This window comes from Akebia trifoliata, chromosome 5 (assembly GCF_017979445.1).
Source record: "Akebia trifoliata isolate Shusen 1 chromosome 5, ASM1797944v1, whole genome shotgun sequence".
Lineage (NCBI taxonomy): Eukaryota > Viridiplantae > Streptophyta > Magnoliopsida > Ranunculales > Lardizabalaceae > Akebia > Akebia trifoliata.
The window spans coordinates 14,054,140-14,068,265 of record NC_141379.1 but is presented as its reverse complement, the minus strand read 5'-3'; the positions used below and the strand labels follow the sequence as shown (position 1 = coordinate 14,068,265).

At 35.5% G+C, this 14,126-nt stretch overlaps 1 protein-coding gene across 6 annotated transcripts in view; it reads left to right on the top strand.

Annotated features, from left to right (window-relative positions):
* Positions 1–14,126, top strand: part of LOC147401534 (zinc transporter) — a 43,055-nt gene that overhangs the window by 19,049 nt on the left and 9,880 nt on the right. For 4 of the 6 annotated variants that reach the window (XR_015178544.1, XM_086442843.1, XM_086442840.1 and 1 more), the window contains one exon: positions 9,825–9,955. The exons of 1 other annotated variant lie outside the window; for it this stretch is intronic. Coding sequence is in view for 4 of the 5 variants with exons in the window: in XM_086442843.1 (XP_086298969.1) it covers positions 9,825–9,955 (131 nt within the window). In the remaining variant the exon portion in view is untranslated. Of the gene's footprint in view, positions 1–9,824; positions 9,956–10,760; positions 13,281–14,126 lie in introns of those variants that run through there. One more of the 6 variants, XM_086442842.1, reaches the window with a different exon arrangement.

Here is a 14,126-nt window from a genome sequence, read left to right as displayed (position 1 = left end):
AAAACAGTGCAAGCAACTGCTGGGCTAGGACTGAAATAATGAGCTATTGGAAAAGTTGAGTTAAATAATCTGCTTCTCAGTTTCACCATGAGGACAAGATATCCTTCTTTGGTAACCCACAAACAGTTATGGTTTATCAGTCTTGCTCAAAGTCTACGGATCTAATACCATGGGAATCCTCAGAGATGAAGGTCCAAGACAATGTTTTGATTCTCTGAATTGTAATTTTTCAGTATTATTATTATTTTTGTAAGTAACTTTTCATTACTTGTACTTGCTAAAAAAAAAACAAAAAACTTTTGAACCCAATTAAACTATAACATGGAAAGGATTGCAAAGAAGTTTAAAAACTTATATAGTTAAAAGAAGACCTACATAACAGGGCACATTATAATCATAGTCACCATGTTGGAATACGAGTTTAAAACGGCAAGGGAAAGCTTCGAAAAAAATGGAAAAAAGTGAAAGAAACGAGAACAAACAGGGAAAAAGATAAATATAAAAAATAAAAACTATATATTAAAAATTATGAAATAGTGTAGTATATATAATAATACATTAGACATTTATTCTAAGTTTCCAATATATTTTTTGAGAAAAAAACTCTATTAAATATCTATGCATGAAAACATTTGGGATTAGACCCATAGCTCAATTGGTTGACACATTGCAAAGCAACTTTGAGGTCATGGGTTCAAGTCCAGCTTACCCATAAAAAAAAAAATAAAAAAAATTCTGTGCATGATAACATGTTTCCACACATATACATTTTACAATGCCAAAAAAAGTTTGACCATCAATGTATCTTTTGAGCAGAATAAGATTTGAAAAAAAATATAAAAATCATAACATGAAGACATTATCATCAAATCCGACATTAAACTTTATGAAACAAATCACAAACAACCACAAGGCAATATAAATTTATCATAGGTTTAAAAAAATGGATTTTTGTTACTTTAAAAAAAAAAGTGGTTAAAATGTAAAAATATATTTTTTTAATCGTTGGAGCTACAAAAAGCATTTTAAACAAATATTATTTTAAAAAATGGAGTTTTTTGAGACTACGATTGTAATCTACTTCAAAATTAGCAAGTTTATCAACTCTACATGTTGCTTCTTGATTGATTGCTTTTCAATATATATAAAGATTTTATATACAATCAAAAAATTTGAGAACAAATATAGCTAGGAGATCAAATAGACTTTACTGTCAAGTAAACGAAAGTACCCAGCCAACCCGAGGAAACTCTTGATCTCTGTGATTGAGGTTGGTCTTTTCCAGTTCAACACAGCCTCAACCTTGGACGGGTCAACTGAAATCCCATCTTGAGAAACCACATGAACAAGAAACTTTACTTCTTCAAACCAGAACTCACATTTATTTGCCTTGGAATATAAACGATGATCTCATAGTGTCTGGAGTGTTAACCTTAGGTGTTCATCACGATCTTTCCGAGTCTTGGAGTATATAAGGATGTTGTCAATGAACACAATAACAAATTGATCCAAGAATTGCCAAAAGACTCGATGCATCAAATCCATGAAAGCGGTCAGTGCATTGGTTAAACCAAATGGCATGACAAGGAACTCATAGTGCCCTAGTTTGATTTGAAATGCTGTCTTCGCTACATCCGCCTCTCTAATCTGCAACTGATGGTACCTTGACCTGAGATCTATTTTGGAGAAGTAGTGAGCATCTCTCAGCTGACCAAACAAGTCATCGATACGGGGGAGGGGGTATTTATTTTTTATGGTCACCCTATTGAATTAGCAATAATCTACGCATAACCGAAGTGATCCGTCCTTTTTGACAAAGAGGACTGGTGTTCCCATGGTGATGTACTGGGCCTGATAAACCCCTTGTATAGCAAATCCTGAATCTGGACCTTCAACTCCCGAATCTTTGTTGATGCCATTTGATATGGGGTTATCGATATAAGGAGATGTGCCTGGGACCAAGTCGATGCAAAACTTGAAGTCTCTAGCAACTCCTTGGGGAATGCGTCAAGAAACTCCCCAACTATAGGGATGGATGTTATGTCTATAGATTGTCCCTCATCCTTGACCCTAATACTGGCAAACAAGCCAAGTTCCTTCCCATAAGTTTGCCTAGGGGTCCTCATATGTCGAGAATGAAATCCAACGAATTTGAAAATCGGTTGTCCTGGAATTTAAAATACTACTGTCTTGCTGTAGCAGTCCACATGTGCGTGGTGTGCAACTAACCAATCCATACCTAGGATGAGGTCGAAGTTTGACATTTCCAATACAATGAGGTTGACACTCATCTCCTAGTCCCCAATTTGAAGTGTGCAACCTCTACATAATCTATTTAGTTTCTCACAACTCCCCAACGACATAGGCAATGATAACATATTACTCGTAACTGTAGTTTCTAATTGTAATGACTCAACTAATTTGGTTGTTATGAATGAGTGCATGGAACCGATGTCTATCAGAATATGCACCAATATGCCGAACAATAAAATTGTACCTTCGACCATGTCATCAGTCGCATCAACATCAAACTGTGTAAGGGCATAGACTCGGCCCTGAACTAGGGTGGCTCTAGCAGTCTGCCTCAGGATTTGTGGGCAATCTCTCTGCATATGTCCCGACTCTCCACACCGGTAGCATACTATAGGCCTTTGACTTGGGGTCTCAATGATTGTCCCTGGGGTCGTTGTGGTTGACCCTGTAGTCTGAACTAAAGTGGTGTTGGAGGTCTCTGCGGTGGTCTTGGTGCTGGGAGGGCAAGAGCACTTAGAACCCGTTGTGCTAGTGTTGGGGGTCTGTACTGCCTTAAAGGTGTTGACTGAGGGTACTGGGGGAATTGTTTTTCTTGAGAACTTTGATCCTCACCTCTCTACCTTTTCAATGCCTGGCTCTTCAATGGTGGTGGGAATCACCTAGCTGCATGTTCCTGCCTCTGCCAGATCATGTGCTCTCGAGCCTTTACCATCTGTGCTTTCTTTACAACCTCAACATATGTACGTAGCTTTAGAGTTGCCAATTTCTCATGAATGGAAGATCTCAAGCCATTTTCAAACCTCTTCGCCTTAGCCTTCTCAGTCGATACCAAGTCGGGGGCGAAACGAGAGAGCTCAACAAAGCGTGCCTCATACTCTCATCAACTGACATGCCGCCCTGAATAAGGCGGAGGAACTCATTGTGCTTTCGGTCCCTGGCACTCTCTGGAAAATACTTCCTCAAAAATTGCTCCCGAAATCTCTGCCAGTCTCCTCCCTGTCTTGTAAGGGTCCTCTCTTTCATCTGCCACTAATGCTCAACTTCTTTCTTTTTGCATGAAAACAACTAGAGTAACCTTTTGATGGTTGTCACATGAGGTCACTTGGAACATCTTCTCCATCTCTCAGATCCATTCCTCTGCCGTTGTGGGATTTGAAGAGCCATAAAATTCTGGGGAGTTCAACCTTTTAAATTCCATGACTATCTGACCTATCTTCGGATCAAATATTTGTTGTGCGACCTCCTCCACAATTGGGGGTGGTCGTGCCTGCGCCTGTGCCCAAGGATCTGGCTGAACCTGAGGTTGTATCTGCCTCTCTAGGAGGTCTATAACTCTAGTAGCCATCATTTGGTGGTGACTTTCCATAATCTGGCTCTAGCCTTGGGCCATCTGTGTCATAGCCTGGACAACCTGATCCATGTGGTCATTGGACCCTTGACCTCTAGATGTCTCACCACGCATCCGATACTCCATCCTAAACCTCCATTCATATATAAAGTTTACTTAGTGTTAGTCAATGGAATCTAATAAAATATTAAAGTATAGAAAAGGAATGAAAATACTTGGTATATACCTTTAATTCCTTTAAAGCTTTTATGTTGTAAAGGCTTTTAAGGATATTAATTTAGTTTTTCTTGTTTTAATCTTGATACCCCGCTCAACCCAGATACCAAATACTTGCTCTGATACCAAATTTTGTCACGCCCCAAATTCGATTATACGTCGACTTGGCAACATGATTGGGAGATACTTGACTCCGCCCCAAACCCAAAATTTGAGCATAAACCTCAAAACTGTGAGGGAGAGATCCACTAACACCTAAAGCTTATTGGTATAGATACCATGTCCTAGGACTCCTGTGATTCACGAGGTATGGGTTGAGAGTTGAGGTAACTCAAATACCTTTCTACCCAAAGAAATTTCAATGTACTAAGCAATAGAAAGAATTAATTATTCTACAAGCTAATAATTTGTAACACCAGAATTTCATCTAAAGCATAGGTGATACTATCATATATAGATGTTAAGTGACAAAACATATCATAGCGATAACACTCCTAAACTACACCATCGGGTATCCATGTGATGTGTACACATCACAATAGTCATTGATACATATTTAGTAATTACACATACTTATATCGTAGATAACTTTGAAGAGGTTTCTTTATTTCTAAAACATAAACATTTGATAAGAAAATGAGATATTTTTAAGTTACTAAACATGATATCTCATATTAAGAGGTTTTTAAGATATAAATTATAAATTTCTTATGGTAAATAGGAAACATCACTATGATTTATAAAATAAAGCTTTTCATGGGTGAGATAAGATGGTTCTAGATTATAAATTAATGTTACAAAACAGAAATTTTCTTGATAAAAATTAGGTAGTTGTATGATGTAAAATAGAAATATTTGAGAGCTTTCTAGGTAATAAAACATAAGCATTTCATGGTAAAATGATGTATATTTATATAACAAAACAGAAATATTGAGAACTTTGTGGATGATAAAACAGACACACTTTATATCAACATTTCATGATGACAATGATATACTTCCATATTATAAAACAGAAATATTTCATGAATGGCATAAGAGTTTTCAATGTTATTAAACAGAAATATTACATAACATTTATGAGAGGTAGGTTGTAAGATTTCTAGTGATGTTCTTCCTTCGAATAGTTATGTCCCTAGGGTCTAATAAGATGGTGAAAACAGTCCATAATTTAGAAGTATATAAACATTTAAGGATGAAATTTTTTTCTCTAATGATTCATATCAAATAACCAAGTCATATATAATTAAGCCAAGAAAATCATTCTACATATGACAAGTGAATGAAGCAGATGAGAAGTTGAATGAAGCGGATTTTGAAAACTATTAGTTTTAAAATCAGCAATACAAGTATTTTAGAAAACATGCCAGGTAGCCTACCTAGGGTGAGAAGGTACATACCTTCTCAAACCGCCAGCATAACTCGCAAAAACCCCATTCCTCGGTCTCGGTTCCGTGCTCCGACTCCGCCACCTTGATTTCTTTTGGGGTTGAAATTCAAAAAGACTTCATTAAGTACGAATGTCTGTAGTTCATATTCTAGCTAAAATTTACTAATAGATCTTACCTAAGGTTGTATGTGTTCCTCTTCAAGAATGTTTGAAGGTGGACTCTCCTCAAAAAATTGAGGCTATAATTTCTAAGTGAAGGGAGAATCTAATAAGCAAGAATGGTGTTGGAATAAGAATTGACTAAAAGACAATGAAAAAGATAGAAGAATATGTAGTAGTGGGAAACCACTTACCTTTATAAGTATTAAATGGAGATTTCTTCTCAAATACCCAACTAGGTGACATAAGAAGGTTGCTGATTTTTTTCTTCAAGAATCCTTTAGAACTTCTTAATGGCGTTGAGAGAAAAGCTTTAAAAGAGTCATATACACTAGACTTGAGTTATGAAGATTTGTGGAGGTAATTGAGGGGGGTGAGAGCTCTCTAGAGATGTTTAGGCAATTGAGAATGCATGAAAGAGTAGAGACATAGAGATTTTCCTAATTTTTATATAATGGAGAGAACTATGAATTGAGGTGACAATATGAAGCCATATGGACTAAGTAGAAGGGGTCAAGTTGAAAAAAAGTGCTCGCATAGGATCTTATAGATTGGACTGAGATTTAAACATGGAATAAACTAACCAGGATTAAGTTAGTTAACTAAGATTAGATAGAATTTTACCCTAGTTAAGTGGTGGTTGTGGTTGGTTAAAGTTTAAAGCAACCATGGTCAAGTTAAATTCTAACTAGGGGTAATGCATGGGGGTTAAAAGATACTTGTCTTTTAGTTAAAGACATGGTGTTTTAGAGTGGAAATCTGATGTGATAGCTATGGTGAGGTGGATAGAAATGAGAGGGTTCAATCTTTAAGTGACAAGTGTGATTGGATGCATGGTAGGTGGGTTGGACACATGGCAACCAAGTCTTACATGCAAGAATATATGTAATAATTTACAACAATGATGTTGCTGATGTAAGCCATTGGTTTGAGGTGATTAGGGACAGATTTTTTTATTGTATGCTGCATCTAGTAACATACAAAGTTGCACCCGATGGATAAAATTTTGGATTGATCTTTCGGGCTCGTTTTGAGTTTGATTTTGGCAATCCAATAGGTAATTCTCATCTATTCGACGAGATCTACGAAATGGTGTAGTCCGATCTCATCAATGAGGCTCTGATCAAGGATCGTATTACAAGTAGTTATGCGAATCTTGAGGCAATGCCTCGAGATCCGATTTATGCGATCTAATAGTCTATCTTGCTTGATTTATCTACATCTTTCTATTTGTCATATCTAATCAGATCTGATTTTTTACAAATATCTCGAGGTAATTCCTTGAGATTCATTTCAAGTTCAATCTAGGTGATCTTATAATCCATTCTAAATAGTTTTATTTTATTTTTCTTTATTTTTGAGGGGTAATCATTGGTGATGTTTATTCGTTTGGTTAACTCCTTGGTTAACCTCTAATCCTTATCTAATCCTAGCGCGTATCTCGAGAAATTATTGAAAGATATAGTTATGACTATATAATCATTCCTTTAGAGATTAATAGTTGTACAACCAATAAAGTAATATGAAACAGTTAAATTACAAGTTCTTTCTTCGCTCGTCTTGATCGGTCTCGACATGTGTTTCAAGAAAATTCTTGATTACTAAAATCAAGAATCTGAAAGTGACCTGGCCTATCTAGATGAGTGTCGTTTGATGCTATCACACCCAAATAAAAATGATATCCTTGCAAGAGCTTTGATCCCCAAAGAAATTGTGCAGGAAAATTGGAAATGAGAAGAATACAATAGATAATAAAATGAATTCACCATGAATAGACCTTTCTTGCCCCAGGTCCACATTCTCTTTCTCCTTGACTGAAATTTTCCTATTGAAGAATAATCATTAACATGCTTCACACCACCATTTGTATGATCTGATTGGAACTTAGTAGTCCTCCTTAACCAGTTCCTAGTTAAGAAGAAATGTGCAAAACTACCTCAAGTTCACAATGCTAATATCTAAGCTTTAGACTAGTTGACATTATTATGTGAGTCAGTCTAGCATAAGGAAGGATAGCATTTAGGTCTGCAACTTGGGTGGGCCAAACCCAAACTCACTGGGTTGAACTTGACCTTTGGTCAACTATGGGCATAGTTAGCTTGGGTCAAACTAGGTTGAGTTTGGGCATAGGTGTCGGGCAACCCTATTTGCCCAAACCCGAACTTAATATGATTACAATTTAAAATTATTTCTTATATCTTGGTTTTTTTCGCACTCACAATTCAAATAAACAATTGATTTGTTATTTATTTCTTTCATTTATACAATTCCATATTGCCATACAATGATTAAATTGCAACTTTGAATATATATATATATTTTTTTGTGTGTTAGAAATTGCGAATAACAATAAATAAAGATAGCTACTTTAGTTAATCTTCATTAAATTTTCTTATTATTTTAGTGTATGTAACTTTTGAAACACATTTTTAGGACAAATAATTTTAAGTTGTTTTACATAGTAATTATCTTTATATAAGCCTTATCATTACTAAATTATATAGTATAAATGAGTAATGAATTAACTCAACTAACCTGAACAACCCAACTTGGGTTGGGCATGGGCGCAGGTTGGTGTTTGTCAAGTTTGGGTTGGGCTCAGGTTGATCCCGAACCCACCTGAGTTGCAGCTTTAATAGCATCTCTGTTGTTATTCAAGAACACCCTCTTGGGGAATACTCAATACCTTTTTTACGTATAGAAGAATGATGGATATCCGTTGATGTTCGACAAAGATACAAGGTGTCTAACACGATCTCTTTGAGAAGCGTGAAATGCAGACAGATCCTCACAATTATTATATTGTAATTTTGAGTTAAGATTAGTTTTGATTATTAAACTATGGAACAAATAAAAGAAAACTGTGTAAACCAAAAAGCCATCCAACAACTTAGTGAACATAATTATAAGAAGGAAGATTTACAGTTGTGCATGGTCGAATGAACACAACCACCCTTTTTCATATGTTTTACTGCATGGACAACCAAAATCCATGGAATTCAAAATCGTTGAAAATTTGAAGTGGGAAAATGGGCACCGTGGAAAAAGGGATTCCATAGTTTGATTGCACCTAAGTAAACACAAGAAGAAAAAAACAAGGAGATGGGGAGAGGGTGGTGGCAGTGACATTCGGTGGTAGGGAAGGGGAGAGAGAGTACAACCAAAACATTAGGAAACCCCACCCAACTCACCCATCCTCTCCAACAAATAAAAAAAGAAAGAATGTTAAGAAACGGACCTTCATCACTTAACATTCCTGTTCAACTTAGGGAGTGAAATAGGTTGAACACCTTTCTTCATAGCCATCAGGGGAACAGTCTTTGGATATTGGATAATGGCTTGATGAGTGTGGCATGGCATGGCTGTACTTTTTTGCTTTATTGGGGTCTTGACCTGCAAGTAGACCCAAGAAGCCGATACACACGAGGCAGCACGAGCAAACAATTGAGTATTGAAGGAAACAAATTAAAAAAAAAATGCTCAAAATACAATTTACTGATGGGTAATTTAAAGGCAACTTACAAGGGCTTATTGTAATTCCCTTGATTCTTGGCTTGTTTTCTTTTTTACTCCCTTAAAAAAGAATGTTAAGCCTTTCTAGGCTTGTGGAAAGGAAACATCAAAATTTGAGCCCTATCACTTTGGCTTGTATTTACAAAAAATGCCACTAGACAAGCCGGCTTGGGCAAAACTCCAGAACCTAGACACTACATGGACTCTAAAAATTTACATGGATTCAAGGACATGACATGGTACTACCAATTGGTGGTTTGAATGCTGAAAAAGCTAATGAATATTACCAGTCACAATGATTAATGTCTACAATGAAATGGTAATTGTTCTCAATCCTTGGACTCTAGACTTAACTGCATCTTTCCAATTTCTATAACCAATAAATTTGCAAAATACAGTTCTTATTTCCTCACACTTTTTAGTGATTAAAAGTCTCCCACTTCATGCTTGCAGTATAGAATGTCAACTTGGACTGTGGTATTTGAGCAATGCCAATGACAAATCTCTCCATGATGTCCCAATTTCTTTGGAAAGAAAGGTTTAGAAAGACATCTGTCAAACATTATCTAAAATAATACACCAACCTCCATAAAGGATATTTAGTTTACTAAACTCATTGTGATAGCCACATCAAAAGATCTCATGGCCTGCATAAAAGAGAAAATGACGGTGTGATTCCTCCTTGGTAGGGAGTTGTACTGATAAATTTTCAGGTTTCGGAAAGTGGTTTTCCAATCTTTTTTTCCTCTTGGTCCATTTGTTTATCAAATGCTTTAAATCAAGTGTCTTATGTTGATCTCCCTTGAGGGCACATGAATATGTGGTGCGGCTTTTGTGTTGATGTGGATTCATCTTGTGTTTTTCACATAAACACTTTTGCAAGGCTGTCTGATGTGATTGCTTTTAGGGGCGAATGAATGATTGATGCAATTCTATGCCCTGCAGATTGCATATAGTCTTCTCTTCTCCAAGGCATTTAATCGTAGCTGGAGGATGCATCATTATCATGGAAACTGTGTACAAAATGGACTTTTCTCTACCAGGTTTCCTAATTTGCTGCATAATTTTAGCCTTTGGTATGTACTTGTTCACAACTTTACCTTAAGGGCACCCCTTCTCTTCATGTATAATCAATGTTTTAGACAATGTGAATTTTTTTTTGTACTATATATGAAGTTAACTTATAGCTTAAGCTTAATGGTATGATTATGGAGATTTTACTTTTGTTCTTACCCAAGTATGCATAGTAATCCTGCAAGAAATATTATACTACATGATCCTAATAGAGTAATATAACACCAAAAACTTCATTTATAAATCGATATAAATGACCCCAAAAGCAGTCTAATTGATTATTTGATATTATTAAATTATGATCTTTGAAACTTAGCCGAATTGTTTCTAAAGACACTTCTAAACTATTGCCAAAGCTCTAATAATATTTAAGCATTTGAAAATTGCAAGTGAAACAGTAGGCAGTTTTTTTAAATAAAACTAGAGTTCTGTGTATCACACATGATATCATTAGCAACGATGAAAAAAATACAAGTATTAGTCCAAAAGATCTAATGAGGCACTTTGTATGTACATCCTATATCTAATTTTGTAAATAGCCAAAAAAATTAAGGGAAATTTAGTCTTACCACCCTATAAAATTGGCAAAATTAATGATATACCCCCCCCCCGGCGGCAAAATGTAAGATGAGGTCTACCCCCCATTGACTTTTGTTGACTTGATAAAACCGTTAAAGACGTTTGTTTTATTGATGGACATAAGTTTGAATACCGAAATTACCCTTATAACATTTAAATTACCAAAATACCCTTCAATTAGTCAAAAAAATTTCATCATCTAAACTGATCTCCACCGTGGTTGTGCAGGTATTTGAAGAATTTTGACGTCAAGACAACCTCATAGCTTTGCTCGTAAATTTTTGAAATGCCAAACATTTGGGACTTCCAATGGTTGAATGAAGCTATGAAACAACCCAAGAAGGATGAGGAATGCACATCTTCAAATAGAAATGCAAGTACTTCCTTCGATTGTACCTATTAAAAAAAACTTAAAGTAACTATTGAAGTTGATTTAGATTACTTTAGTTTTTATTTTGCAAAGAAAGGAAAAATGAAGTAATGTAAAGTTGAATAGAAATTGGACTTTGCATCAATACAAAGTGATGAGGTGATGTGTTTTATATATTATGACCAAATGTCTCACATATTGTTAGCCTTCCATTAAAGCATCAAACAACATAATACCAATGAACAATATTCAATGTGAAAATATTCCAAGTGACTTTATTAATAAAATAAAAAAAATTCAATGGTATCATAACATTTGCAAATTCACATTACAATATTTGTAAATTCACTAACTAAATGAACTAATTACAGCACATGTGACTACATGGGTATATATAGAAGTGAATGAATAGAACTTGGTCGCTAATTAAAGGGTAGTTTCTTGGTTTGGTAATACATAGAAGTGAACGAATATAATTGAGTAGGCTTTTTGGCTTGGCAGTACATAGAAGTGAAGGAATGCAATAATGAGGTAGCTTCTTGGCTTGATAGCACATTGAAGTGCATGAACTTGTGGTAACTTGGTAGTACATTGAAGTGCATGAATACAACTTGGTAGCTAATTGAAGGGTAGTTTCTTAGCTTGGCAGTAGATAAAAGTGAATGAATATAACTAGGTAGCTTCTTGGCTTGGTAGTACATAGAAGTGAAGGAATGCAATAATAGGGTAGCTTCTTGGCTTGGTAGCACATTGAAATGCATGAACTTGTGGTAATTTGGCAGTATATTGAAGTGCATGAACTTGTGGTGGCTTGTTAATACATAGATGTGCATGAACTTTAAATAGTTTGGCAGTACATTGAAGTGCATGAACTTGTCGTAGCTTGGCAGTACATAGAAGTTAATAAATATAAGAATTGGGTAGTTTATTGGCTTGACAATACATAGAAGTGAATGAATACAATTGGATAGTTTATTGTCTTGGTAGTAGCTTGGCAGTGCATAGAATTAGTTTGGCAGTACATTGAAGTTCATGAACTTGTGGTAGCTTGGCAGTACATAAGTTTTATGTATTGTCAACCTACAACAAGTTCATGTACTTCAATGTACTACCAAGCAACTTTAAGTTCATGCACTAAAATGTACTGCTAAGTTACCACAAGTTCATGCATTTCAATGTTTTGCCAAGCTAAAAAGCTACTCTATTATTGCATTCCTTCACTTTTATTTACTGTCAAGCCAAGAAGCTACTCAATTGTACTCATTCACTTCAATGTATTGCCAAGCCAAGAAGCTATCCTTCAATTAGCTATCAAGTTGCATTCATGCACTTAAATGTATTGCCAAGTTATCACAAGTTCATGCATTTCAATTTGTTGCCAAGTCAAAAAGCTACTTTATTATTACATTCCTTCACTTTTATTTACTATCAAGCCAAGAAGCTACTCAATTGTATCCATTCACTTCAATCTACTGCCAAGCCAAGAAGCTATCCTTCAATTAGCTACCAAGTTGTATTCATGCACTTCAGTGTACTGTCAAGTTACCAAAGTTCATGCACTTCAAGGTGTTGTCAAGTAAGAAGTTACCCCATTATTGCATTCCTTCACTTCTATGTACTACCAAGCCAAGAAACTACCTAATGGTATTCATTCACTTCTCTGTATTGCTAAGTCAAGAAGCTACCCTTCAATTAGCTACCAAGTTCTATTCATTCACTTCTATGTATACCTATGTAGTCACATGTGCTGTAATTCTTTCATGTAGTTAGTGAATTTGCAAATGTTGTAATGCCATTGAATTTTTTTATTATTTGATTAGTAAAGTCACTTGGAATATTTTTACATTGAATGTTGTTCATTGGTATTATGTTGTTTGATGCTTCAATGGAGGGCTAATAATATGTGAGACATTTGGTCAATAATATATAAAACACATCATCTCATCACTTTGCAAAATCAGAACTAAAGTCATCTAAATCAACTTCAATGGTAACTTTAAGTTCTTTCGAGCGAGTACAATCGAAAAAATGTACTTGCATTTCTATTTGAAAATGTACATGCCTCATCCTTCTTGGGTTGTTTCATAACTTCATTCAACCATTAGAAGTCCCAAATGTTTGGCATTTCAAAAATTTGCGGGAAAAGCTATGAGGTCGTCTTGATGTCAAAATTCTTCGAACACCTGCAAAACGACAAATCTTGCAAGATTGCCTAACCCAAGGGCATTCTTTGACCTAATGATTATAATCCCCCCCACATGCAAAACACTGGAAAAAAATATTAAACAAGGGAGAAATTCAAATTCATAATGCCCCTCTCATGTAAATATGTGTATTAGTTCTACCCCCGCACAATAATGAATGAAAATTTGTTTTTAGCTTCATTTCTTCCACCTAAACTAAAGTCCTGATGTCAAAATAGCTTACCACAAACTCCAAACCTCCACCCATTGCACGATATATGAGATCTGAGTAAATCTAACTCAAAATCAACCAACAAGAAGCCAATGGTTGAACCGTAACACTCACGACAACCAGGAAGATGCAGTTAGGGTGTTATAATGGTGCTAATGGCGAAACCCGGACTTCGCCTTCTTCAGGAAGATGCAATTAGGGTTTTAGTTTTTAATCAAATGGTGGCGATCAGTTTAGATGATGAAAATCTATCAACTAATTCAAGAGTATTTTGGTAATTTAAATGTTATAAGGGTAATTTTGGTATTTAGACTTATGTCCATCAATAAAACATGTCGTTAACGGTTTGACCAAGTCAAGGGGAGTAGACCTCATCTTGCATTTTGCAGGGGGGGGGGGGGAGTATCACCATTTTTATTGGGGGTTAAGACTAAATTTCCCAAAAATTTATAAATCTTGTGCCTGTGTACTTTACATTTTATATTTAATTTTGTTTCTTATGCATCTGTCTCCTTGCTATTATTCTTTCTTGTGTGTGTCTGTATCTTTGTGTTCCAAATTCCAATAGGTGCTCTCTGAGTCTGATCCAAGATGGCCTAAGGCTATTATGGAGGAAATGAGGACACTAATAAAGAATGTGCATGAGAATTGATAGACTTACCCAAAGGAAAGGAGCCAATGGGTGTTTACAATAAAGCACGAGGCTGATAGATCAGTGTTAAGCATAGGAAAATAGCTGAAAATTTCGGTTGAAAATTCAGCCACGTGTGCTGAAAATTAGAAGAGACAAATACACTAAACATTAAAGT